This window comes from Hypanus sabinus, chromosome 13, assembly GCF_030144855.1.
Source record: "Hypanus sabinus isolate sHypSab1 chromosome 13, sHypSab1.hap1, whole genome shotgun sequence".
Classification (NCBI taxonomy): Eukaryota; Metazoa; Chordata; class Chondrichthyes; order Myliobatiformes; family Dasyatidae; genus Hypanus; species Hypanus sabinus.
In genome coordinates this window covers 107,395,245-107,420,156 of record NC_082718.1, presented here as the reverse complement: position 1 = coordinate 107,420,156, position 24,912 = coordinate 107,395,245, and the positions used below count along the sequence as shown (strand labels likewise).

Genomic DNA, 24,912 nt, shown 5'->3' with positions numbered 1-24,912 from the left:
TTGGTCTCACAGAAAAGGCCGAATTTCTGCATTAATCAGATGAAAATACTGATCCCCTACCATCATTGTCAAACTGCAGCTGTATGATGTGGCCAAAGCCACACTTACACAGAGATTCCAGTCCTAAGCTCAACTCCAGAATAATTAACTAGAGTCATAGAACACTACAGCGCAAAAACTTCATCCCACCTAGTCTGTGCCGAATTGTTATTCTGCCTAATTCCATCGACCAACACCCGGACCATAGCCCTCCACACCTGTCCCATCCATGAACCTATCTAAACTTCTCTTAAATGTTGCAATTGAACCCATATCCACCACTGCTGCTGGCATCTCATTCCACACTCTCACTACCCTCTGAGTGAAGAAGTTCTCCCTCAGGTTCCCCTTAAACATTTCACTTTTCACCCTTAACCCATGATCTTCAGGGCCACTTTCAGCTTTGTCAGCAATTTTTTAATGGAAGGGTTGGCTGCAGCAAAGTTCGATGCTGCCTTTGAAAATCCCACAATCCTTAATGTCCAAAGTGTGGGTAAAATTTAGGATCACTCCTAATGCCTAGGACATATGATGTTGTTCCTCTTGCATGATGGGAGAATGAGGAGAAAGCTTGCAGAGTTTGGATGGTTGCTGGACTGTAGAAGGCGCCAACCCAAGAGCAGGAGACAATACAACAAAGAGGTTTCGTTCGTATCACATGCTCCTCAGAACAGGAATGCCTGATAAATGAACTTCTCCAGGAAGCGGTGACGCAGGTTTGTTACATGGTTCTGTCACAGCTACAGCTGCAGAGGGAAGCCAGTGCCATTGAGCCAGTGACAACAATGGTCACAATAGTCATCAGATGCGCAGTGGACAGCACCATCTTAAGACTTGTGCACACTGATGCAATACAGAGATCACAGGGGCCTTGCTTCTCCAAAACAGCCAAACTCATTTCCTTCTCCTTCAACAGTGAGCAGGAACCAACCAAAATGAACCAACTGCAATGGCAGCGTAGCAGTTAGCATGATGCTAATACTCATTGGGGTTCAAAGTTCAAATCTGATGCTTCTTCCCGTGTGTGCAGTGGTTTTCTCCCACGAACCAAAGATGTACCAGTTAGTAGGTTAATTGGTCATTGTAAGTGCCCTGTGATTAGTTAAAATAGATGGGTTGTTGGTCAGCACAGCCAAGTGGGCTGTACTGTACTTCAAAGGAAAATAAAATAAAAGTTAGATAATTGGAAATCCCAGAAAAACTCAGCAGGTCAAGCAGCATCTGTGGAGAGAGTGACGGGGTTATCATTTCAGGCCATTAACCTTTCAATTAGAACCTTTCTATTGAAGGATCACTCACCTCCTTCTCACTCCACCGTATGCTGCCCGGCCTGCTGGGTGCTTCCAGCATTTCTAGTTTTTAATTCAGATTTCCAGCATCTGCATTATTTTTTGATGCTGAACAACCAGAGTACATGGCATTGCCTGGATGGCTCATCTCCCAGAGCCAGGAGCCACAGACTGCTTACAGCGCTCTGAGGCCATTACATGCAAATTCTGAGATAATTAAGCAAAGAAAGAGGAAATCCACCTACGCATTGGGGGCAATGTCCATTCACAGGATTGAGGAAGGTCATGAGAACTCCACACAAACAGTACTGGAGGTCAGTATGCAAAGTGCTGGAGGAACTTGGGGGGGGGGGTTCAGGCAACAGCAAATATTTCCAACATTATCTTTTCGCAGCTGTCATCAGAGGTCCAGAAGTCAGAAAAGCTACTTCTCTTCAATCTTTCAGGTTCTGAGCCCTAATCACTGCAGTTTAGCACAATGACCACTTCGTGCTAAAATGGCTTTTACACCTTAGTCCACTTTAATGCACTTTGGGTCAAGACCAGGTGAAAAGTATGACCCCAAAGCATCACCTGTCCATTTCCAGATGCTCACCTTTGATTGCACCCACGATAATGGTGTCATCAGCAAACTTAAATATAGCATTGGAGTTGTGCTTGGCCACACAGTCATCAATGTAAAGTGAGTAGAGTACTAGTAAAGTACTAGTTGTAGTACTATCGCGATCATGGGAGTTGAGAAAGATGTTCTCCTGAGGGATTGTCTATTGAAGTGCTCTCAGGTTTCGATAGAGGCTGATCCGGGATCCACAGATTCTGCTGCAGTGTGGCCATGAGGAAGTGGTGACTGTGGTCAGTTGTTCAGTTTCTCCTTCCACAGCCTTCGCTTGTTCTCTGTGGCACAGTGGAGTTTGTTCTCATGTAGCACAGCTCCCTCTTCAACAGATTTCCTCCAGGTGTGTCTAGTGAGTGCAATATCTTCCCAGTGTTTAGATGTAATGTTGAATTTCTTCAGGCTTTGATGTTTCCTTTTCCCACTAGGGTTTTGGTGACCTACCTTCAACCATGTACAAGCTATACTTGGACAGCCTTACACCAGCCTCTGGGGTACAGTTGGATATCACCAACTTGATAGATACAAATGGTACAACCATGAGCTCACTCATCCCTTCACCTTCAATATCTTCACTCTCAATGGATCAGTCAAACACGCTGAATTCTAATCAAGCACTGAGGCATCCAATGTGATGCACAGGAAGCTAGAAGTGCCCTTCATTCTTTTTCCATTCCTCATTCTGATTACCCTCTCAACCCTACCTCTTCTCTTACCTGCCCTTCACGTCTGTCTGGTGCTCCTTCTCCTTCCCTTAATCCCATGGACCACTCTCCTTTCCTTTTAGATTCTTTTCTCTTCAGCCTTTACAGCTTCTACCTATCACCTCCCAGCTTCTCACTTCATTCCTTCTCCCACCCACCCACCTTCCGCATCAGTTGGTCTCACCTATTACTTGTCAGTTTGTATTCTTTCCTCTTCCGCCACCCCCCAACTTTTTTATTCCGGCTTCTTCCCCTTGCCTTTCCAGTTCTGCTGAAGGATCTCAGGCTGAAACGTCGACTGTTCATTCCACAATCCTCGCCATAAATGTCACAGTAAGGAGGGCTGGTGTCATGGTCTGGTTCTTATTGTAGTCTTTACTGTAGGCAGGTAAATCATGAGAGTGTGCAGACAAGTTTGTGAAAGTGTTTTTGAGTAGGAACTTCAGATGTTGAATTTATATTAAATTTCAATACCTGAGATATACTTCTCAAAGAAACTCAACATGGCATGTAGTAGCAATGTCTTTTATTGCAACTTTTCCAAGTATTTTTCCCAAGCATTGCTCGATGCCTTTTCATGATTCCTGTAGCATACAGTCATAAACTTCCACACAAGGCTGATGTCATTGCCGTTGTCCATTTATTGAAAGTGACAGAAGAACGTCTATGTGCCTGAATTCTAGGGGCTAGTTCCACAATCAGGCATCCCCTGTTCACAAGAACTGCAGACTGAATACATGATACTTTGTTGAAAAAGAGCAGAGAAATTCTCACCATTGCCCTGGTTACCTTTTCATGCCTCCAGCCAGATTGATAGAATAAACTGAAGTAATTGTATCTCCCTGTGCTTCGTGATACTGACTACTACAATAAGTACCACAGTAACTACATGGTCATGATCAATGCTGTAGAACTGGACTTTCTTCATCTTCACCACTTCTCTGTTCTACAGAGTCAGGGTTACGGTGATGCTAGGAGCCATTAAGTCCTTAATTTTTATATGAAGCATGGGTTGGTATTCAGTGGAAATGGTATTAGTATGTATCCTGCATTCCATCAACATCATTTCATATATCTTGTTCTTGGTCCATCTGCAACGAGATCACCAGCTTACATCTAAGAGCAAAGCACAGCTCTCCATTTCAGAGTACGGCTGGCTCTAAAACCATCGAGCTCACTCTGTGAGACCTGTGAGGATGGCAGCAAGTTTGTCGTCCCCTCGCTCCCTCCTGCCTCCTTGACGGATTCCACAATGGACAGCTAATCTGAAGTAGGTACAGATTTATGAATATCTGATTAATAGTTGGTGCGTGTCTCCCATTGATTTTCTTTCCTCCAACAAAAATGTTTCATCTATGGAACTTCTCTTCATCAATCAAGGCCATTAGTCCCAGAAGGGCTCTTGTTACCTTTCCAAAAATCCTCACCAGTAAGTCTCTAGCCTTTAGTGTACCCAGTCTGTTCAGAGAATTTATGTTAGATAGTAGACAGTGCTAATCTACTCCTGTGTTCCAAGTGTGTGTGGCGCCAAAAGGATCAGAAAACAATTTGTCTTGGATGAGAATAACTCATGAGATCTAACCAGCACATTGTTAAACTGCCATGGTAGATTTACAGATCATGTTTTCCCTCAAAGGCTAGGTTCATTTTTCCAGGTGCCTTTGTCACAGCGGCATGGCCCCTGACTACAGAAGTTATCTCCCTGCTTGTAGAAAACCAAACCCTCTCACACCTCCTCTACACTTATCACTCAGTCCTCTGTGTGTGGCTAAACCCATACTCAGCACAACGTCTCCTGGAGCCTGTCCAGACTGAGGGTTAGGTTGCTTAGAAGCCTGTCACTAATCTGAAAATATTCCAGCAAAGTATATAGCATTATTAAAAGTTGCTTTACATCAAGCTGTCATTTACGCAACACAATTATTGGTCTACAATAACAATCAAAAATGATGCAAGAGCAGACTAAAACATTATTACTGCAACTTGCTTCCTCTAAATTTACCAGAGACGTAGCAAAGAAACTAAATGTTTCAAATTTCACCTACCAGTTTTGTTACTTACCATAACAACATTTTATTTTTTTAAATAGCTTGTTAAATCTCTATAAGTATGGCCGCATCCTTGTCCTGTGCCTAGTTTCTTCATCCATCAGAGATACTTACCAGCCCCTGGATGGTCTGGATGTGCAGCTGTCAAACGTTCTCTTCACATCTGCAGCCATGTTCAGCCTCTTTCTAAAGGTCTTGCTTTCATTTACATATTTTACCTCTGAAATTACTCAGGATCACAGGCAGCCATAACCATTTATTTCATAAAGAACATGAGCAAAGGTCTGTCTCTTTGAAGTGAAAGATGGTGAAGCATTAGCTGCCACTGTGTACAGGTTGACCAATGTAAGGATTTGGACATGGGGCACCGTTGGTGCAGACGATGAAGTGCTGCCGTGAAGCAGACTATTCATTCGTTGGTGCACAGCTAGTTCAGTGCCATGTCAGTGAAGAGGTCTAGAGACAATGTCACCACCCAGAAAAGTTTTATCTTTTACCAGTGATCCCTGCAGCATGTGTTTTGTTGTAGGACATGGGCAAGACTAAGCTGGGTCATGATGTCCGGTAACTTGTCATCATTCATGACCCTATCACCATCTCCAGTGAATAGAAAGGGAAGGAATCTGCTAGACAAACTGGGAAAATATTCTTATAAAACATCAGTGCTCAGAGATAAGCCATCAGATAGAAGGCAAATAACTTGCCGTCGTGGGAGAGAAGGCAAGGTGAGGGTAGGATCTGCCATCCCCTCCGACTGAGCAGATCTATGATCAAGGCACCTTCCAGTGGCGACCCGAGACCAGGCAGAGTGAAAAAGAACAGAAAACTCCAAAAAACAGAAGGGACTTCAAGCGCTCGAGTCACCGTGCAATCCCAAATGTCAGAACACCATCCCAAAGCATCTCAGCCCTCTCTCACTGTTATATTTTAATCTGCAGAACTGCCACTCTGAATGTAGAGCTTCCTGAAGCCCCTTAGTTTCTGAATGAACTCTCCTCCCACACCAGAAATAACCTGGTGGCCATGTAATCCCACTTGTGTAAGAACGCACTGAAGCATCACAAAGAGACTGACCTGAGTCCAACGATCTGTCCTAAGCATTTACCCAGGGAAATGAATATTGCTGTAGTGATGGTCACAAGCCCTCGTAACTTCTTTGGAGAACATTCCATAAGGTACATACAATGAATATTCATACCATTCCCTTCAGATAGAAAGGAAATAATGTTAATCAGACCTATTATTGGAGTGCTGAAGGAATTTAAGATGTAAATTACACAAAGTGCTGGAAGAACTCATCAGGTCAGGAGAGAAATGAACAGTCAACATTTTGGGCGGAGACCCTTCACCAGGGTTCTGTCAATAGATGATACCTGACCTGCTGAGTTCCTCCTGCGGTTTATGTGTGTTACTCTGGATTTCCAGCATCTGCAGAATCTCTTGTGTTTCAGAAGTAAGTCTCCTTCAGTTCAACTAGATCCAGTGATGCTGAGATTTTGATTATTTGACACAGAAGGTTATCTTGAATGGGGAGTGTGGCACTTGTCAAGTAGAAGAAAAACCTAAGCGCAGGAAGATAGCGACATCAAAGAGAAAGTGGCCATGGACTGTTATGGACACCCGAACAGGAAATGAGTGACCCTGGACAAGAACAAAGAAAGCACTGTCACAAGATCAAAGGAGAGCAGGTTGTTTAACATGAGAAACAAGCAGGAAGATGTGTGCAAGGCAGTATCTGTGGAGAAAGAGAGAGAATGAAAGGTTTGGGTCAGTTGGATATCTCTGTCCACAAAGGACCTCTCTCTGGGAAAGAAGGGAAAGGGACTGACCTTTGGAAGACCGTTCTGTAATTTATGCCTTGAAGGCAATAACCCAGGGAGGAATTACAGAGCATTGAACATTACCAGATAGTACAGGCCCTTCAGCCCATGATGTTGAGCCGACTTGCTAAACTACTCCAAGATCAATCTAACCCTCCAACTTAACTCTCCACATAACCTTTCACAGAAGGATTTAGTTCTTAGCAGAGGCGCTTTCACAGGACCGAACAGCCAGAGGAGGGGAAATTAAAACAGAAGAAAGGGACAAGGTTTTTGTCAGAAATGAAAGGTTATTCTTGTGCGAGGTGGAGGGGAGGTTTCAATGCCTCTAGAAGTGGGAGGAAATTGGTGGAAGGTTCAATGTCCTGGTCATAGTGTCATAGAAGAAGATGGTTTAATATCATGGGAGGGGCAGTTTATTGTTACGTGAGGAATGGTTTAATGTCATGGGAGGGAGAAGGTTGAGTCTTTTCTTCAGAATGGAGATTTTCGGACATTTGCCGCTCACCTTTTGCTACAGAGGGTTCAATGTAATGAACAGCATAAGTTTACAGATTTTTAGGTCAGAGTTCATCGGTATTAGCTCTGCCAGGTATGGCAGTAGAGTCCGATACATTAGGGGCTCTTGGATGGGCACATGGATGGTGGAGAAATGTGGGGCTATGTAAGAGGGAAGGGTTAGATTGATCTTAGAATGGCTTAAAAAGTCGGCATAACACCTTGTAATGTGCTGTAATGTTCTATGCTCTATGTTCTTCTAAAAGTTTTTTCCTTCCTCTTTAATATCGGGTCACATTTCCTCCAGTTACTCAGAGTACATTGTTAAAATTTAAACATAGCAAAGTGCTGAGCTTGGAGTCTGCTCATGGAAAACAGGGTCGGAGTTGCAATGGAGTTTAAATATGAAGCGCATACAATTGCATTAGAAATATCATTATTTACAACCTTGCCAGAAGATTAAAGAAATATGCTTGGTACCTGCGTTTACTCCATACAGGAATCTGGCCACAAGGATCATCTCAAAGGATTTTGCCATCCTGCTGAAACCCACTATTACCGCTCCCACTATTGCCACAACATTGTTGAATATCAGACTGTTCTTCCTGCAATGCAATGCATTTGATTTGAAAGGATCATCCAGCACATCACAATTCTCTCACATTGACCATTGCTCGCAGATGTTAGTAAAGGGGTAAACCTGCCTCAGGAAAATAGAAGCAGGGAGGTATTAGTGCAGAAGAGAAAGTGAGGAGAATACGTTGTTGATAAGTAACTCCTACCCCCCAGCAGGAGGATCAGACAATGGAAATAACTGCTGAGCAGCTGATCAGTAACGCCAGAGGCTGAAGTACAGTAGTAAGAGAGCATGAAGACATCTGACCCAGAGCAAAGAACCTACTCGTAATATCTGACCCAGAGCAAAGAACCTACGTCTGACCCAGAGCAAAGACCCCACTCGTAATATCCGACCCAGAGCAAAGAACCCACTGGTAATATCTGACCCAGAGCAAAGAACCCACTGGTAATATCCGACCCAGAGCAAAGAACCCACTGGTAATATCCGACCCAGAGCAAAGAACCCACTGGTAATATCCGACCCAGAGCAAAGACCCCACTCGTAATATCCGACCCAGAGCAAAGAACCTACGTCTGACCCAGAGCAAAGACCCCACTGGTAATATCCGACCCAGAGCAAAGAACCTACTCGTAATATCTGACCCAGAGCAAAGACCCCACTCGTAATATCCGACCCAGAGCAAAGAACCCACTCGTAATATCTGACCCAGAGCAAAGAACCCACTGGTAATATCCGACCCAGAGCAAAGAACCCACTGGTAATATCTGACCCAGAGTAAAGAACCCACTGGTAATATCTGACCCAGAGCAAAGAACCCACTGGTAATATCTGACCCAGAGCAAAGAACCCACTCGTAATATCCGACCCAGAGCAAAGAACCCACTGGTAATATCTGACCCAGAGCAAAGACCCCACTGGTAATATCCGACCCAGAGCAAAGAACCCACTCGTAATATCCGACCCAGAGCAAAGATCCCACTCGTAATATCCGACCCAGAGCAAAGAACCCACTCGTAATATCCGACCCAGAACATGGACCCCACCCATAACATCCGACCCATTGCAACGACATCACCCGTTATAGCCGACCCAGAGCAAGAACCTGCACTGCATCCTGCTCAGAGAAAAGGCTCTGATCATACAATCACGCCCTGGGCAAGGACACTCAGATCTAGAAGGAGGAGTCCATCCACACCAGGACTCTATCCATCAGATGGAGGTCTTGTTCCAAGTGTGTTCAAATGAATGGGGCCTTGCACTTTTTTGCAATGCGTATATTCTGTACAGCCCGTGCTCTGGGTGTGATTGTATGGATGGTGACTTTTCTCTGCTTATGTTAATGATGGATTTCTTGACTTGGGTGTAATCGTATAGACAGAAATCCAGTTGTGTGTGACCCTATGGACAAAGCCCTTGGTTTAGGCAAAAAGATCAGGTTTAATATCACCAGCATGTGGTGTGAAATTTGTTGTTATACAGCAGCAGTACATTGTAATTCATAATGGTAAACAATGTAAATTACAGTAAGAATTAAATATATATTAGAAAGTTAAATAAATAGCGCAAAAAGAGAAAGAAAAGTAGTGAGGTAGTGTTCATGCATTAAATGTCCATTTGGAAATCTCATTGCAGAGGGGAAGAAGCTGTTCCTAAATCACTGAGTGTGGGTCCTCAGGCTCCTGTACCTCCTCCCTGACAGTAGCAATGAGAAGAGAGCATGTCCTGGGTGATGGGGGTCTTTAATGATGGATGTCACCTTTTTGAGGCATAGTTCCTTGAAGACGTCCTGTTGTGTAATCGGCAAATTTATAGATGCATTCGAGCTGTGCCTAGCCATCCAGTCATGAGTGTAGAGAGAGTAGAGCAGTGGGCTAAGCACACATCCCTGTGGTGTGCCAGTGTTGATTGTCAGTGAGGTGAAGATGTTATTTCCGATCCACACAGATTGGGTTCTTCTGGTTAGGAAGTCGAGGATCCAGTTGTAGAGGGAAGTGTGGAGGCCCAGGTTTTGGAGCTTTATCATCAGACCTGTAGGAATGATTGTGTTAAACAATGAGCTTTAGTCAATAAACAGCATCCTGATGTAAGTATTAGTGTTCTCCAGGTGATCCAAGGCCGCATGAAGAGCCAATGAGGTCGCATCTGCTGTGGACCTATTGAGACAATAGGTAAACTGCATTGGTCCAGTTCCCCGCTTAGGCGGGAGTTAATTCTAACCATTACCAACCACTCAAAGCACTTCATCACTGTAGATGTGAGTGCCACTGGGTGATTAGTCATTGAGGCAGCTCACCCTGACCTTCTTGGGCACTGGTATTACTGTTGCCCTTTTGAAGCAGTTGGGAACTTCTGACTGTAGCAATGAGAGATCGAAAATGTCTTTGAAAACACTTGCCAGTTGGTTGGCACGGGTTTTCAGAGCCTTACCAGGTACACCATCGGGGCCTGGCACCTTGCAAAGGTTCACCCTCTTGCAAGACATTTTGAAGTCAGCCTCCAAGACAGAGATGACAGGGATCCTCGTCGCTGTAGATTCATTCTCCCTTTCAAAGCCAGCATAAATGGCATTGAGCTTATTTGGGAGTGAAGCATCACTGCCATTCATGATGCTAGGTTTTTCTTTGTAGGAAGTAATTGCCTGCAAACCCCAACATGCACCCAATTCGGCCTCTAAGCTCAATCAAATTGTTCTTCTCCTCTTGAGGTAGCCCCCCCACCCCGTAAGTGATACCTCCTGGATCACCGGACTTGAATGCCACAGACCTTGCCCTCAGCAGACTACGAATCTCCAGGTTCATCCATGGCTTTTGATTCGGATTTGTAGAGTATGCTGTTTTAGACACACAGGTTTTGAAGAAGTCAGTGGCAATTGTAGCATATTCAATCAAACTAGAAAATGAATCCCAGATGCAGTCCAGTCCACTGACTCAAAGCAGTTCTGGAAATGCTTCCCTGCCTCTCTTGTCCATACCTTCTTGGTCCTCTCTACTGGTGCTGTGGCCTTCAGTCTCTGCCTGTACTCAGGGAGTAGAAGATAAAGACATCTTTTAAAGCTTAACTTTATTTGTCACGTGTACATTGCAGCATCAAAACATATAGTGTGTATCGTTTGTGTCAAATCAAACCAGTGAGGATTGTGCTGAGCAGCCTGTAAGTGTCGTCTTGGCTCCAGGGCCAGCTTAGCATTTCCACAATCGCTAGCCATAACACATAGGAAAAAAACAGAGCCCTAGAGAAAGCCCATCAGGATAATGTATAAACTCCTTATACCATGGAGTGAGCCTCCATCCACTCCTTCACCCCTCCATCCACTCCTGCACTCTTCCACTCCTCCATCCACTCCCTCATCTCTCCACTCCTTCATCCAACACTCACTCCTCCACCTGATCATTTTAATCCCACATCGCCTCCATCCAACCCTCCATCCACTCCCTCATCCAGATGTAAACACTCAAGGAAGTCAACAATCATCTCAAGCTAGAGAATGGAAACTTGTGTGAGATGGCATTGGCATCCGAAATATTTTCAGTGTACCTCTGGAACGGGAAATTCACAATCTTAGTCCAATGTTTCTGCACAAAATGAGGTGAGCACAGACAAGAGTGGCAAATTCTGAATGAGTCTGTTCTTACCTTCCATATTTGGCTGACAGATGCCCGGCAATGAATGCTCCAAAAACAGCTCCAACTGGATACACTGATATAATGGCCGACCAGATAATTTTTATTAGCTGCTCTTCCATCACAGTGCCATATCGTTCCAACCAGGTCTCATTGATAAAGTACTGAATGTACTGGAATTAGAAAAAATTGAGCTGAGATCAATATTGCATTTGTACAGTGAAATGTGTCATTTCCAGTAACAACCAGCACACCCAAGGACAGCACAAGAGTCACCACACTTTCAGCACCAACACAACATACCCACAGTACTTGACAGGAAAACACAGAACACAGCAAAACAGAGCATAGCAAGCGAGATGTTTGAATTTAAGAAAAGCACTGCAAGAAACAGTCGAATTTAAAAGAAGACAGAAAATGGATAAATTCATGGGTTCATCAACAATGAATACTAGGAGACAATAATCATAAACACAAGAAAGCAGAAATGGCCATTTATATCAGAAAGATAGAAGCATTCGATTGCATAAGAGATAACTGGAATATGCACAATGAGTGAATTGAGCAATATTTCAAAGCAAATGGAATAGCCGATGAAAAGCCAATGCCAGTTTTGTTGAGTGCGTTTGGTGGAAGAGCAAGCAGTTTGCTTAAAAGTTTGATTTCTTCAACCAGAGAAACATAAACGGTCTGAACAGGGAAGAGAAAAAGATAAAAAGTCAAGTTTCAGTTTTAAAATTGAAATAAGCTTTACTGATATCATGAATGTAATGTAAGAACACTTGGAACCAAAACCATTGTTGATTGCAGAACACTTTAGGTTTCATAAGCAGAATCAAAAGGAAGGGGAGCCCATTTTGTTGTACTTGGCTTAATTTAAGAGATTGTCTGAGCATTGTTAATTCAACGATGGGTTTAATGATGCACTGAGAGATCTTTTCGTTTGTGAAATCTTACAAGAAAGCTTTCAAAAACAGCTTCTAACTGAGGTACAACTCACATTTAAAAGAGCAGATGAAATAGCTGTATCAGTAGTAACAGCAGACAGAGATGCAATTGAATTGCAGTCAAGAATAAAAATGATTGTGAACAAAATTACAAAGTCTAAACAGAAATCAGCCTGGCCAAGCAACTTGTATTACCACTGTGGCAGAGGATTGCATATATCAAATCAATACAGATTTAAAGGTGAAACTTTCAGAGAATGCAACAAAGTAGGACACATACAAAGAGCATGCCTGGCAGACAAAAATAAATGGACTGCACAGGGAAGAGAAAAAGATAAAAAGTCAAGTTGCAGTTTTTAAAAAGAGCTTGTTGTTGATGAAAAATCTGATAATGATGAGCGTGGCACAGGACTGGATAGAGTTGAAATTTACAATATCAAAATTAACAAAAGACAAGCAATATGGTTTCATGAGAAGTGAACGGCCAATTAATTAAAATGGACACTGTTCCAGTCATTTCACAAAATGCGTTTGAAACACACTTCAAAGGTATTGAATTGAAGCCTGAAGATATCCAATTAAGAACTGCAGGAGAAGAGATAACTCCTGTGGGAATGACAATCATAACAGTGAAATAAAGCAACCAACACCCCACATAAGCTTGTAAAAACAGGAGGGCCAGTGTTGTGAAAGCAGGAGTGGCTGAGACAACTATAACTTGATTGGAGACCCAGCCACCACTGTTATGCCACATATCCTTTAATAGAGTCAACTGAAAGTGAATTAAGAAAGGTACTGGATGGATGATGACACTGCAGTGTTCAGGGATGGTATTGGGAAACTCAAACATATCAAGGGTCAAATAGTGTTAAATGAAAATGCCGCACCCAGGTCTTGCAAAGCTTGTCCAGTTCCTTATACTATCCGTGATAAAGTAATCAGTGAGTTAGATCGTGTGGTGGTTGAATGAATTCTTTCCAAGGTTGAGTGGAGCCCATGGGCAATGGCAGTTGTCCCAGCAGCCAAGAAGAATGGGTTTGTCAGTATCTATAGTGATTTTAAGATCACCATCAGCCCAGTACTGAAGGCAGATCAATACCCTCTGCCCGGGATAAAGGATACCTTTGCAAATCTTTCTGGAGGAAAACACTTCAGCAAAGTGGACTTAGCTGAGGCCTACTTATTGATGGAGATGGAACAGGAGTCCACAGTATTTCTGATCATAAACAATCACAAAGGGCTTATTTTTGGAGTAGCATTTGCACCTGCATTCTGGGGATGGACTAGGTGATACAAGGCTGTGCAGGTACTGTGCTACCTGAATTGCAGTGTTGTTACTAGTCAGGATGACAAGGAACACCTCTAACATTTCAAGTCAGTGTTAAAAAGATAAGAAAATTATATGCTCAGAGCACGAGCCAACAAGTGTGAATTTATTAAACCAAGCATCACTTCCTGCGGTCACACCATTGACGCACAAGACTTACACAAGTGTACTGATGATGCACCATCAATAACTCTCTCTGAGACGTGAAGGTGAGATATCAGCTTTTATTGACTGGAAGAAAGAACAAGCAGTGGTTGACCACCATACTACATCCTGGAGACAGAGAGGCCGGGCTCAGGCCTCAATCACCTTTATACCGGGGTCTGTGGGAGGAGCCACAGGAGCAGTCAGCAGGGGGCGTGTCCAGACAGGTATATGCAGTTCACCACAACTGAGAAAATTCAAACAGTGGTGGATGACCTCAGGGCAATGAACATGTCATAGTTGTGGTTGTTTTTAGGATTTACCAATCACTATAACAGGTTCCTGTCAAACCTGGTTATTGTGCTCCACACCTTGAACTCATTTCTACAGATCAGGAAAAGGCAATGGACAAAGCAGTGTGAATTGGCTTTCCAAAAGGTAAAAGAAATGGTGACATCAGACATTGTACTCATGCATTATGATCCACAATGTCCAGTGAAGCTTGCCATGAACTGTAACACGTCCAGAAGAAATGTATCCCAGAGCTGTCAGAACCACTTCTTGCAGTCCAGCATCAACTCCTACAACCACCATGAAGGCCCCAGAAACTGACAATGTTTCCCAGCCACAAGCCTCTCCTGTGAAGTGACCCTCACTTCCCCTGCCCCCACCACCCGCCAGGAAAGACATTGTCCAATAAGAGTAAGAAAGCCTTCCCAGTGATTAGATCTTCAGGCCTGAATGGGACAACTTAAAATTACTGTGCAGAAGATATCTATATAATAGTTGTGTTATATAGTATATTGTATACACAGTATATAATTATATAAGTTAAGATGCATTCTATATTGAGTTGGAGTTTATACTTAAGGAGGGAGGACTGTTGTGTATTTTATATTTCAGTAATATGCTAGTAATATTGTAATTATTTAACTAAGGATCCTTTACTTAAATATTTCCTTAAAAGTTATATATAAAGTGGCCAGTGAGTGAGTGGAGATCTGAGATTTCGACGAGAAGAAGCAGAGGACGAGCTTGTTCCCAGTTAGTCTTTACAATGCCTCCTGAGACAGTGATGTGCCTCTCCTGTGAGATGTGGCAGTCTTGGGGGAAGTCCCCTCTCCCGCAGAGTCACATCTGCCAGAAGTGCATGTGGCTGGGCGATCTGGAAGACCGTGTGAGGAATCTGGAGCAGCAGCTGGATGACCTTCGACTCATAAGGGAGAATGAGGCAGTCATAGATGAGTGTTACAGGGAGGTAGTCACACCGAGGCTGCCGGAAGCAGGTCGTTGGGTGACAGTCCAAGGGGGGAAAGCGAAGGAGAGTAGACAGGTAGTGTAGAGCACCCCTGTAGCCATTCCCATGAATAATAAGTTCATCATCCTGGATGCTGTTGGTGAGGACGACCGACCAGGTGTGAGCCACGGTGGCAGGGCCTCTGGCACTGAGTCTGACACTGTGGTGCAGAAGGATGGGACGGAGAAGAGGAGAGCTGTCGTCATTGGAGATTCTATAGTCAGGGGAGCAGTCAGGAGATTTTGTGGACGTGAGAAGGACACCCGCATAGTTTGTTGCCTCCTGGGTGCCAGGGTCTGGGATGTCTCTGACCAGATGTATGACATCCTGGTACGAGAGGGAAAGCAACCAGAAGTCGTGATACGTGTTGGGACCAATGACATAGGCAGGAAAAAGGATAAGGTCCGGAAGTGTGAGTTTCGGGAACTAGGCAGAAGGCTGAAGAACAGGACCTCAAGGGTGGCGTTCTCAGGATTGCTGCCAGTGCTACGTGATAGTGATGGTAAGAACTGGAGGAGATGGCAGTTGAATGCGTGGCTGAGGAGTTGGTGCAGGGGGCAGGGCTTTAGATTTTTGGATCATTGGGATCTCTTCTGGGGAAGGTGGGACCTGTACAGATTGGGTGGGTTGCACCTGAACTCGAGGGGGAGCAATATCCTTGCAGGTAGGTTTGTTAGCATGGTTTGGGAGGGTTTAAACTAATTTGCAAAGGGAATGGGACCCAGATTGATAGAACATTGAAAGAAGTGCATGGAGTAAAGCCAGATCTAACATATAGAGAGGCTTTGAGGAAAGAGAAGCAGAATAAAGGGTGTAAAGGTAGTAAGGTAGAAGGGCTAAAGTGTGTGCACTTCAAAGCAAGAAGCATCAGGAACAAAGGTGATGAACTGAGAGCTTGGATACATACATGGAATTATGATGCAGTGGCCATTACAGAAACTTGGCTGGCACCAGGGCAGGAATGGATTCTCAATATTCCTGGATTTCAGTGCTTTAAAAGGGATAGAGGGGGGGGAAGGGGAGGAGGGGTGGCATTACTGGTCAGGGATACTATTACAGCTACAGAAAGGGTGGGTAATGTGGCAGGATCCTCTTTTGAGTTTGTATGGGTGGAAGTCAGGAACAGGAAGGGAGCAGTTACTCTACTGGGGGTTTTCTATAGGCCCCCTGGTAGCAGCAGAGACACCGAGGAGCAGATTGGGAGGCAGATTTTAGAAAGGTGCAAAAATAACAGGGTTGTTATCATGGGTGACTTTAACTTCCCTAATATTATTGGCACTTGATTAGTTCCAAGGGTTTAGATGGGGCAGAGTTTGTTAAGTGTGTCTAGGATGGATTCCTGTCACAGTATGGTGACAGGCCGACAAGGGGGAATGCCATACTAGATCTAGTATTAGGTAACGAACCAGTTCAGGCCACAGATCTGTCAGTGGGTGAGCATCTGGGGGACAGTGATCACCGCTCCCTGGCCTTTAGCGTTATCATGGAAAAGGATAGAATCAGAGAGGACAGGAAAATTTTTAATTGGGGAAGGGCAATTTATGAGGCTATAAGGCTCTAACTTGCGGGTATGAATTGGGATGATGTTTTTGCAGGGAAATGTACTATGGACATGTGGTCAATGTTTAAGGATCTTTTGCAGGATGTTAGGGATAAATTTGTCCCGGTAAGGAAGATAAAGAATGGTAGGGTGAAGTAACCACGGGTGACAAGTGAAGTGGAAAATCTAGTCAGGTTGAAGAAGGCAGCATACATGAGATTTAGGAAGCAAGAATCAGATGGGTCTATTGAGGAATATAGGGTAGCAAGAAAGGAGCTTAAGAAGGGGCTGAGAAGAGCAAGAAGGGGGCATGAGGCCTTGGCGAGTAGGGTAAAGGAAAACCCCAAGGCATTCTTCAATTATGTGAAGAACAAAAGGATGACAGGAGTGAAAGTAGGACCAATTAGAGATAAAAGTGGGAAGATGTGCCTGGAGGCTGTGGAAATGAGTGAGATCCTCAATGAATACTTCTCTTCGGTATTCATCACTGAGAGGGAACTTGATGACAGTGAGGTTGAATGAGGTTGATGTTCTGGAGCATGTTGATATTAAGGGAGAGGAGGTGTTGGAGTTGTTAAAATACATTAGGATGGATAAGTGCCCGGGGCCTGACGGAATATTCCCCAGGCTGCTCCACGAGGCAAGGGAAGGGAAGAGCCTCTGGCTAGGATTTTTATGTCCTCGTTGTCCACGGGAATGGTACTGGAGGATTGGAGGGAGACGAATGTTGTCCCCTTGTTCAAAAAAGGTAGTAGGGATAGTCCAGGTAATTATAGACCAGTGAGCCTTATGTCTGTGGTGGGAAAGCTGTTGGAAAAGATTCTTAGAGATAGGGTCTATGGACATTTAGAGAATCATGGTCTGATCAGAGACAGTCAGCATGGCTTTGTGAAGGGCAGATCATGCCTAACAAGCCTGATAGAATTCTTTGAGGAGGTGACCAGGCATAGAGATGAGGGTAGTGCAGTGGATGTGATCTACATGGATTTTAGTAAGGCATTTGACAAGGTTCCACATGGTAGGCTTATTCAGAAAGTCAGAAGGCATAGGATCCAGGGAAGTTTGGCCAGGTAGATTCAGAATTGGCTTGCCTGCAGAAGGCAGGGGGTCGTGGTGGGGGGAGTACATTCAGATTGGAGGGTTGTGACTAGTGGTGTCCCACAAGGATCTGTTCTGGGACCTCTACTTTTTGTGATTTTTATTAACAACCTGGATGTGGGGGTAGAAGGCTGGGTTGGCAAGTTTGCAGATGACACAAAGGTTGGTGGTGATGTAGATAGTGTAGAGGATTGTTGAAGATTGCAGAGATACATTGATAGGATGCAGAAGTGGGCTGAGAAGTGGCAGATGGAGTTCAACCCGGAGAAGTGTGAGGTGGTACATTTTGGAAGGACAAACTCCAAGGCAGAATACAAAGTAAATGGCAGGATACTTGGTAGTGTGGAGGAGCAGAGGGATCTGGGGGTACATGTCCACAGATCCCTGAAAGTTGCCTCACAGGTAGGTAGGGTAGTTAAGAAAGCTTATGGGGTGTTAGCTTTCATAAGTCGAGGGATAGAGTTTAAGAAACACGATGTAATGATGCAGCTCTATAAAACTCTAGTTAGCCCACACTTGGAGTGCTGTGTCAGTTCTGGTCGCCTCAGTATAGGAAGGGTGTGGAAGCATTGGAAAGGGTACAGAGGAGATTTACCAGGATGCTGCCTGGTTTAGAAAGTATGGATTATGATCAGAGATTAAGGGAGCTAGGGCTTTACTCTTTGGAGAGAAGGAGGATGAGAGGAGACATGATAGAGGTGTACAAGATATTAAGAGTAATAGACAGAGTGGACAGCCAGCACCTCTTCCCCAGGGCACCACTGTTCAGAACAAGAGGAAATGGCTTTAAGGTAAGGGGAGGGAAATTCAAGGGGGATATTAGAGAGTGGTCGGTGTGTGGAATGCACTGCCTGAGTCAGTGTTGGAGGCAGATATACTAGTGAAGTTTAAGAGACTACTAGACAGGTATATGGAGGAATTTAAGGTGGGGGGTTATATGGGAGGCAAGGTTTGAGGGTCGGCACAACATTGTGGGCTGAAGGGCCTGTAATGTGCTGTACTGTTCTATGTAACAGTACATGAACTGCATGCTTCATTATGCTGCCACGACATACATGTGTGCCTCGCTCAAAGTAAAATCAAACTTGACATGTTATCTCCATGCTCCCATTTTTTCTTTCAATTAGTTTTTATTCCTTAGAGTTACAAAATATAACAAAGAGCCTGTGAGACAACAAGGGCAGTCTTGATTTATGCTGCCGTGACATATGCTTACAAAGAAACTACAGAATGACAGAACCAGCTATACTTCAAATTACTGAAAGTCCACTGAGTATATACAAATATATAGCACAAGCCAGCATAAAGAAAGAGAAACTACAAGAAAAATGACAATATAGACTCTAATCCTGTGTTCCTCCATGCCAGCCCAGGCTACTCCAATAACACCTGTCCCTCTCCCCTAACACCAAGAAGAAAAAGACTGCCAGGAGCATGTTACAGGTATATTCTATAATTTCTCCTCTGGGTCACAGGTCACTCTGACTTGTGGATACTGTGTATAGTCATTCCTTCTGTTGTGTATTTAATATTTCAGTAAAATTTGAGAATTTTTCCATATACTTTAATTCATTGTGGGTTTTATGTAAAAATATGTGAATTGCATACCATATGATATGCACACGTCTCGCTTAAAGTGAATTCGAAATTAGACTCTCGTTTCTAACTCCCATATCTTCCTTTCAATTAGTTTAATGTTTTGAAGCTACAAAGCATAACACTGGCAAGGAGGTATTTTTAAAGCTCACCCGAGACGGCTACTGACCTATTGAAGTGCAGCAAGACATTCAGCCTAAAAAATAATACAGCACAGCACGTGCGGAGATGGTTGAGTTAAAAATGAAAGCAGCCAAGCGTGTGTTCTTCAGAAGGGAAGAAACGATTGAGTTTTTAAAAAACAGAAGAATTCATGGGTTCATAAACAATGAGTACCAGGTGATAATAATCAATAAAAATGCAGATATAGCTGGCTACATTGGAGAGATTGGCTCATGTAATTCTACAAGAGATAACAGTCTGAGTTATCTGGGTACACTGAGATAATGATCCCTGGTGCTAATTAGTATAAAAGAAGAATTACGAATTTAATGGCACCACTTCACATTCTGCTCCAAACCAGTCAGCATCCTGACTAAGACACAGTCACTGTTCTTTCATCACTGCCAGGATATAAGCCAGCAATTTCCTGTTGTCACATTGTCAAGAGAAAATCATCATATTAACTAGAGCAGTGGGTTCAGTGGTCAGACTTTTAATTGCACAACGAAATGAGAATTTGCCAAAATACTCTCGAAACTTTGTCCTCATGTCAGGAACAAGCCATTTATCCCGCAGGATCCCAAAGGGTTGAATGGCCTCCCCCTGTCCTCCTGTGCCTTAACTCCTCCACCATATTAAGATAAATGGAGGGAAATTTTAAATAAATATCACAGCATTGCAACTTCTGGTTAATTGTGCCCTGGCATTCGTGGAATTTTGCAGAGATGTTTGCATGCCTGATTTAAATGATGAGCAACATTGAAATTATAGGGATTTGCCACTCCATGCAAGCTAGTTGTCTTTAAAGCCTAGGGACTGGCAAAGGAGGTGTGTTTATTTTTGTGACTCTTAGCAATGACTTGGATGAGGAAGTGGAAAGATGGTTAGTAAGTTTGCAGATGACACAAAGGTTGGTGCAGTTGTGGATTGCATAGAAGTTGTCATAGGTTGCAACAAAACATTGACAGGGTGCAGAGCTGGGCTGAGAAATAGCGAATGGAGTTCAATCCAGAGAAGTGTGAAGTGGTTCACTTTGGAAGGTCAAATTTAAAGGCACAGTATGAGGTGAATGGCATGATTCTTAGCGGTGTGGAAGAACAGAGGGATCTTGGGGCCCACGTCCACAGATCCCTCAAAGTTGCTGTGCAGTTTGATAGGCGTATGGTGTGTTGGCCTTCGTTAGTTGGCAGATTGAGTTCAAGGTAGTGCTGTGACTCTATAAAATCCTGTTGTGTTTGGTTCTGGTTGCTTCATAATAGGAATGCTGTCGAAACTTTAGAGAGGGTGCAGAGAAGGTTTATCAGGATGTTGCCTGGATTTGAGAGCATGTCTTATGAGGTTGCTTCATGAGTGAGCTAGAGCCTTTCTCTGTGGAGCAAAGGACGATGTGAGCTGACTTGATAGAAGTGTATGAGATGATAAGAAGTACAAATCAAGTGGCTATCCAGTGACTTTCCCAGGGTGGAAATGAGAGGGCATCATTTTAAGGTGATTGGAAGAAAGTATAGGGGGAATGCTGGAGGGATGCTTCTTACACAAAGAGTGGTGAGTGCAGAGAATGTCCTGATGGCAGAGGCAGATGCATTAGGGGGTTTTAAGAAAATATTATACAGTTGCATGAATGATAAATAATGGAGGGCCGTGTAGGAGGAAAGGGTTAGATTGATGTTAGCGTAGGTTGAAAAGGTTATGGGCTGAACTGTGCTGTAATGTTTGATGTTCTATGCTCTAAGAGTGGAGCAGGTCTTTAATAAAGTGTACCTTACTAATGAGTAAATGCCACTGCATTGTCCCCTACTAAAAAGCAATAATAAGGCAGGTCTACTCACAACAGATGGTGCGTTAATGAGAGACACATTGAGCCCATGCTGAAGTGTTCCTCCCATCCCTGCGGCAACGATCAGCAGCAGGAGAACCTTCAGATGGAACTATACGTGGAGAAAGTAAAAGTAAATTCATAAATGTAGCCATTGTAGGAATTAACATTGATACTTGCTGAAAGATACTGAGCTCATTTGATCTCATATTTCTGTAATACCAACAGTGACCGATTTCTATTAGAGCATCTTCTAAGATGCCTTCGGTCTTTGGTCTTGCCCTTCTTTATATTTCCTGCCAACACAGTTTTGATGCTGATCGGGATTTGTTTCCCAGCAAGGGCCCAAATTTAACTTCCTGATGACATTAAGTACCCGAGGTCATTTTTCTGTCTCTTACACAAGCTCTCTGCTATGTGAACATCTGGATCTTGAAAAATTCCCTTGGGAATAATAAAATCAGACGTCTCATTCAGACCTTTAGACCTACTCTGTGACTGATCAGTATCTCAGTTCCACTGTTCTGCCTTATCCCTTGATAACCCTACTTTGGAAAAGAAAACATCCTCTCAAGTCTGAAAGACCCAATGGGCACAGCATCCACAGCTTTTATTGGGAAGAGAATTACAAATTCCTGTGAAATTATATCTGGTGGAACTGCCTTCTGATTTCACTTCAAAGACCATCTCTAATTTTAAGATCTGTCCGCTTTATATGAAGGTGGTTATAGGTTAATGCTCAGCCTGAGCAAGGAATGATTATCTAAGCTGTTCACCCCTCTATGTATAAATCTTCAGAAATCCCTTCCCTTTGTCCTTTGATCCCTCTTTTGCCCATTAGCAATAAAAATGAGGAACATCATTGTTGGTTGGTATGCAGAATATTAAAGTTTTTATAATTATAATCCATGCTTCTAGTTAGGAGCAGGACAGATTATTTGTGAGATAAAGTCCTCAGATGCTATGATGAGACCACTCTCAGGTTGGATAAGCAACACCTCACATTCCATCTGGCTAGTCTCCGACTTGTCGGCAGGAACATCAATTCCATTAATTTATTCCCCACCCCTTCTTCAGCCCTTTACCTCTACCACTCTGCACTGGTGGTGGGGGAAATTAATGTTTAGAGTGATTGATGAGGCACCAGTTGTCCCATCCTCTCAGGAGTTGCTGAAGGTGCTTTCATCCAGGCAACTGGAGTATAATCTATCACACTCCACACTTTGGAGATGAGGCATCACGGAACAAAAGTTACTCAGCGTCTGACCTGTTCTTGAAGTATCGTGTGATTTGGCCAGTTTAACTCCAGGTCATTGACAATGGCAATGCATTGAATGTTAAGGGTAGATGATTAAGATCAGTTCTGTTGGAGATGGTCTTTGTCAAGTGCCTCTGTGCTATGAAGATTTAGAGAAGGTGCAGAGGAGACTTACCAGGAAGAGCATGTCTTATGAGCATATATTGAGTGGGCTAGGGATTTTCTTTCTGGAATAAAGTTGGTGACTTGATCCAGATGTACAAGATGATAATAGAAGTAGAGATCAAGCGGATGGTCAGAGACATTTTCCTGGGGTAAAAATGGCTAATATAAGGGGCATAATTTTAAGGTGATTAGAGGAAAGTATAGGGGGATATATCCCTAGTGGTATTTTTTTTATACAAAGAGTGGCATGTGTATGCAATGCCCGGTCAGGAGTGGTGGCAGAGGCAGATACACTAGGGACATTTAAGGAACTCTAGATAGTAGGCACATGGATGATAGAAAAATGGAGGGTAGGTTAAAAGGTCAGCACAGTATAATGGGCCAAAGGGCCTGTACTGTGCTGTAGTGTTGTAAGATGTTATTTAGCCTAACCACTGTCTAGATGCATGAAGGCCTGTTCTGCTTCATTTGCTGAGGAATTCAGAATGGAAATAAACGTTATACAATCATGAGCAAACAACTGCTCTCTTGACCTCCTGATTGTTGTTGAAGTAGCTGAAATGGTTGATCTCAGGACACTGCCTTCTGGGTTGTGATAAATGATGCCTGACAAGGCAGCCAACTGACTCCATGCAGGGAATGACTCCAGTCATTTGACTGGTTCTATTAAGGCATGTTAGTGCCACACTCGTCAAATGGTGTGTTGGCTGTTACTCCAATCTCACCTCAGTAAGTCATCTCTTTGGTTGACATCTGGTCCACGACTGTGATAAAGTCAGCAGCCGAGTGGTCTGTGTGAAAGTACAGGAGGGCATCAGAGATCCAGCCAGCAAGAGTAATGACCATTCACAAGAACTGGTCATGGCAGTCTCCATCAGATTGCAGGCAATTAAGAGAAGACTGACTGGCTGTATGAACTTCACTAGATTTGTTCTGCTTTTGGACAACAGCGCAAGTCTGGGCTATTTTCCATATTTGTGCAGTAAAACAGACTGCTAGAAGCACAGTTAATTTTGGAGGAAAGAGTCATAAACTGCAGCACCTTCCGGTTAGTAAGCCCCAAAGCAGAAAAGCATATAGCAGCGACAGACTGCAAGCAGGAACTGCTGGAGCCTTCATCCAATCTTCTGACCTGTATATACAAACCTCCAGAAAGTAGCCTAGATGTGGGATATAAATTACCATGGGAGATAGAAAAGGCATGCAATAAAGACAATGTTATTATGGTCATGGGGAATTTCAGTGTGCAGGTTGGTTGGGAAATCAGTTGGATCCCAAGACGGAATTTGTAGAACACATACGAGATGGTTTTTCAGAACAGCTTCTGGATGAGCCCACAAGGGGAAAGGCAATTCTGGAGGGGGTGATCTGTAATGTACCAGATTTGATTAGGGAGCCTAAGGAAAATGAGCCTTTAGGGGACAGTGACCATAGAATGATAGAATTCTCTCACAGTTTTGGAGGGAGAAAGTAAAGTGAGATCTATCTGTATCACAATGGAGTAAAGGGAATTGCAGAGGCATGAGAGAGGAACAGGCCAAAGTTGATAGGAAGGGGACACTATCAGGAATGATGGCAGAATAGCAATGGCTGGAGTTTCTGGGAGCAACTCGGTAGATGCAGGATAGATACATCTCAAAGATGAAGTATTCTGTAGGGAAGATGGAGTAATCGTGGCTGACAAGGGAAGTCAAAATCAGCATAAAAGCAAAAGAGAGGGCATATAATATAGCAAAAATTGGTGGGACGTTAGAGAATTGAGAAGCTTTAATAAAACAACAGAAGGCAACTTAAATGTCATAAGGAGAGAAAAGATGAAATATGAAGCTAAGATAGCCAATAATATAAAAAGGATACCTAAAGTTTATTCTGATGTATAAAAAGTAAAAGAGAGGTTAGAGTAGATATCAGACTGCTGGAAAGTGAAGCTGAACAGGTAGTAATAGTGGACAATGAAATGGCAGATGAACATAATAAATATTTTGCATCAGTTTTCACTGTGGAAGACACCAACAGTATGCCAGAAGTTCAAGAGTGAGTGTAGTTGCTACTGGTGGGGAGGAAGTGCTTGGGAAGCTGGGAGGTCTGAAGGTAGACAGGTCACCTGCACCAGATGACTATATTCAGGGTTCTGAAAAAGGATGCTGAAGAGCTTGTGGAGGCATTGTTAATTGTCTTTCAATCATCTCTAGATTCTGGAATGTTTCTGGAGGACTGGAAAATTGCACATGTCACTCCACACTTTAAGAAGGGAGGGAGGCAAAAGAGAGGAAATTATAGGCAGCTGGCCTGACTTCAGTGGTTGGGAAAATGTTGGAGTCCATTAGTAAGAATGAGATTTTAGGGTACTT

General features: G+C 43.5%; 1 protein-coding gene across 5 annotated transcripts in view; it reads right to left on the bottom strand.

Annotated features, from left to right (window-relative positions):
• Nucleotides 1-24,912, bottom strand: part of LOC132404264 (solute carrier family 2, facilitated glucose transporter member 11-like) — a 76,255-nt gene that overhangs the window by 26,278 nt on the left and 25,065 nt on the right. For 4 of the 5 annotated variants that reach the window (XM_059988404.1, XM_059988406.1, XM_059988403.1 and 1 more), the window contains exons 2-5: nt 21,152-21,250; nt 11,224-11,384; nt 7,492-7,616; nt 5,768-5,897 (exon numbers count right to left, since the gene is read on the bottom strand). In XM_059988404.1, coding sequence (XP_059844387.1) covers nt 5,768-5,897; nt 7,492-7,616; nt 11,224-11,384; nt 21,152-21,208 — 473 coding nt within the window. In that variant the 5' untranslated portion in view covers nt 21,209-21,250. The remainder of the gene's footprint in view (nt 1-5,767; nt 5,898-7,491; nt 7,617-11,223; nt 11,385-21,151; nt 21,251-24,912) is intronic. The other variant, XM_059988405.1, reaches the window with a different exon arrangement.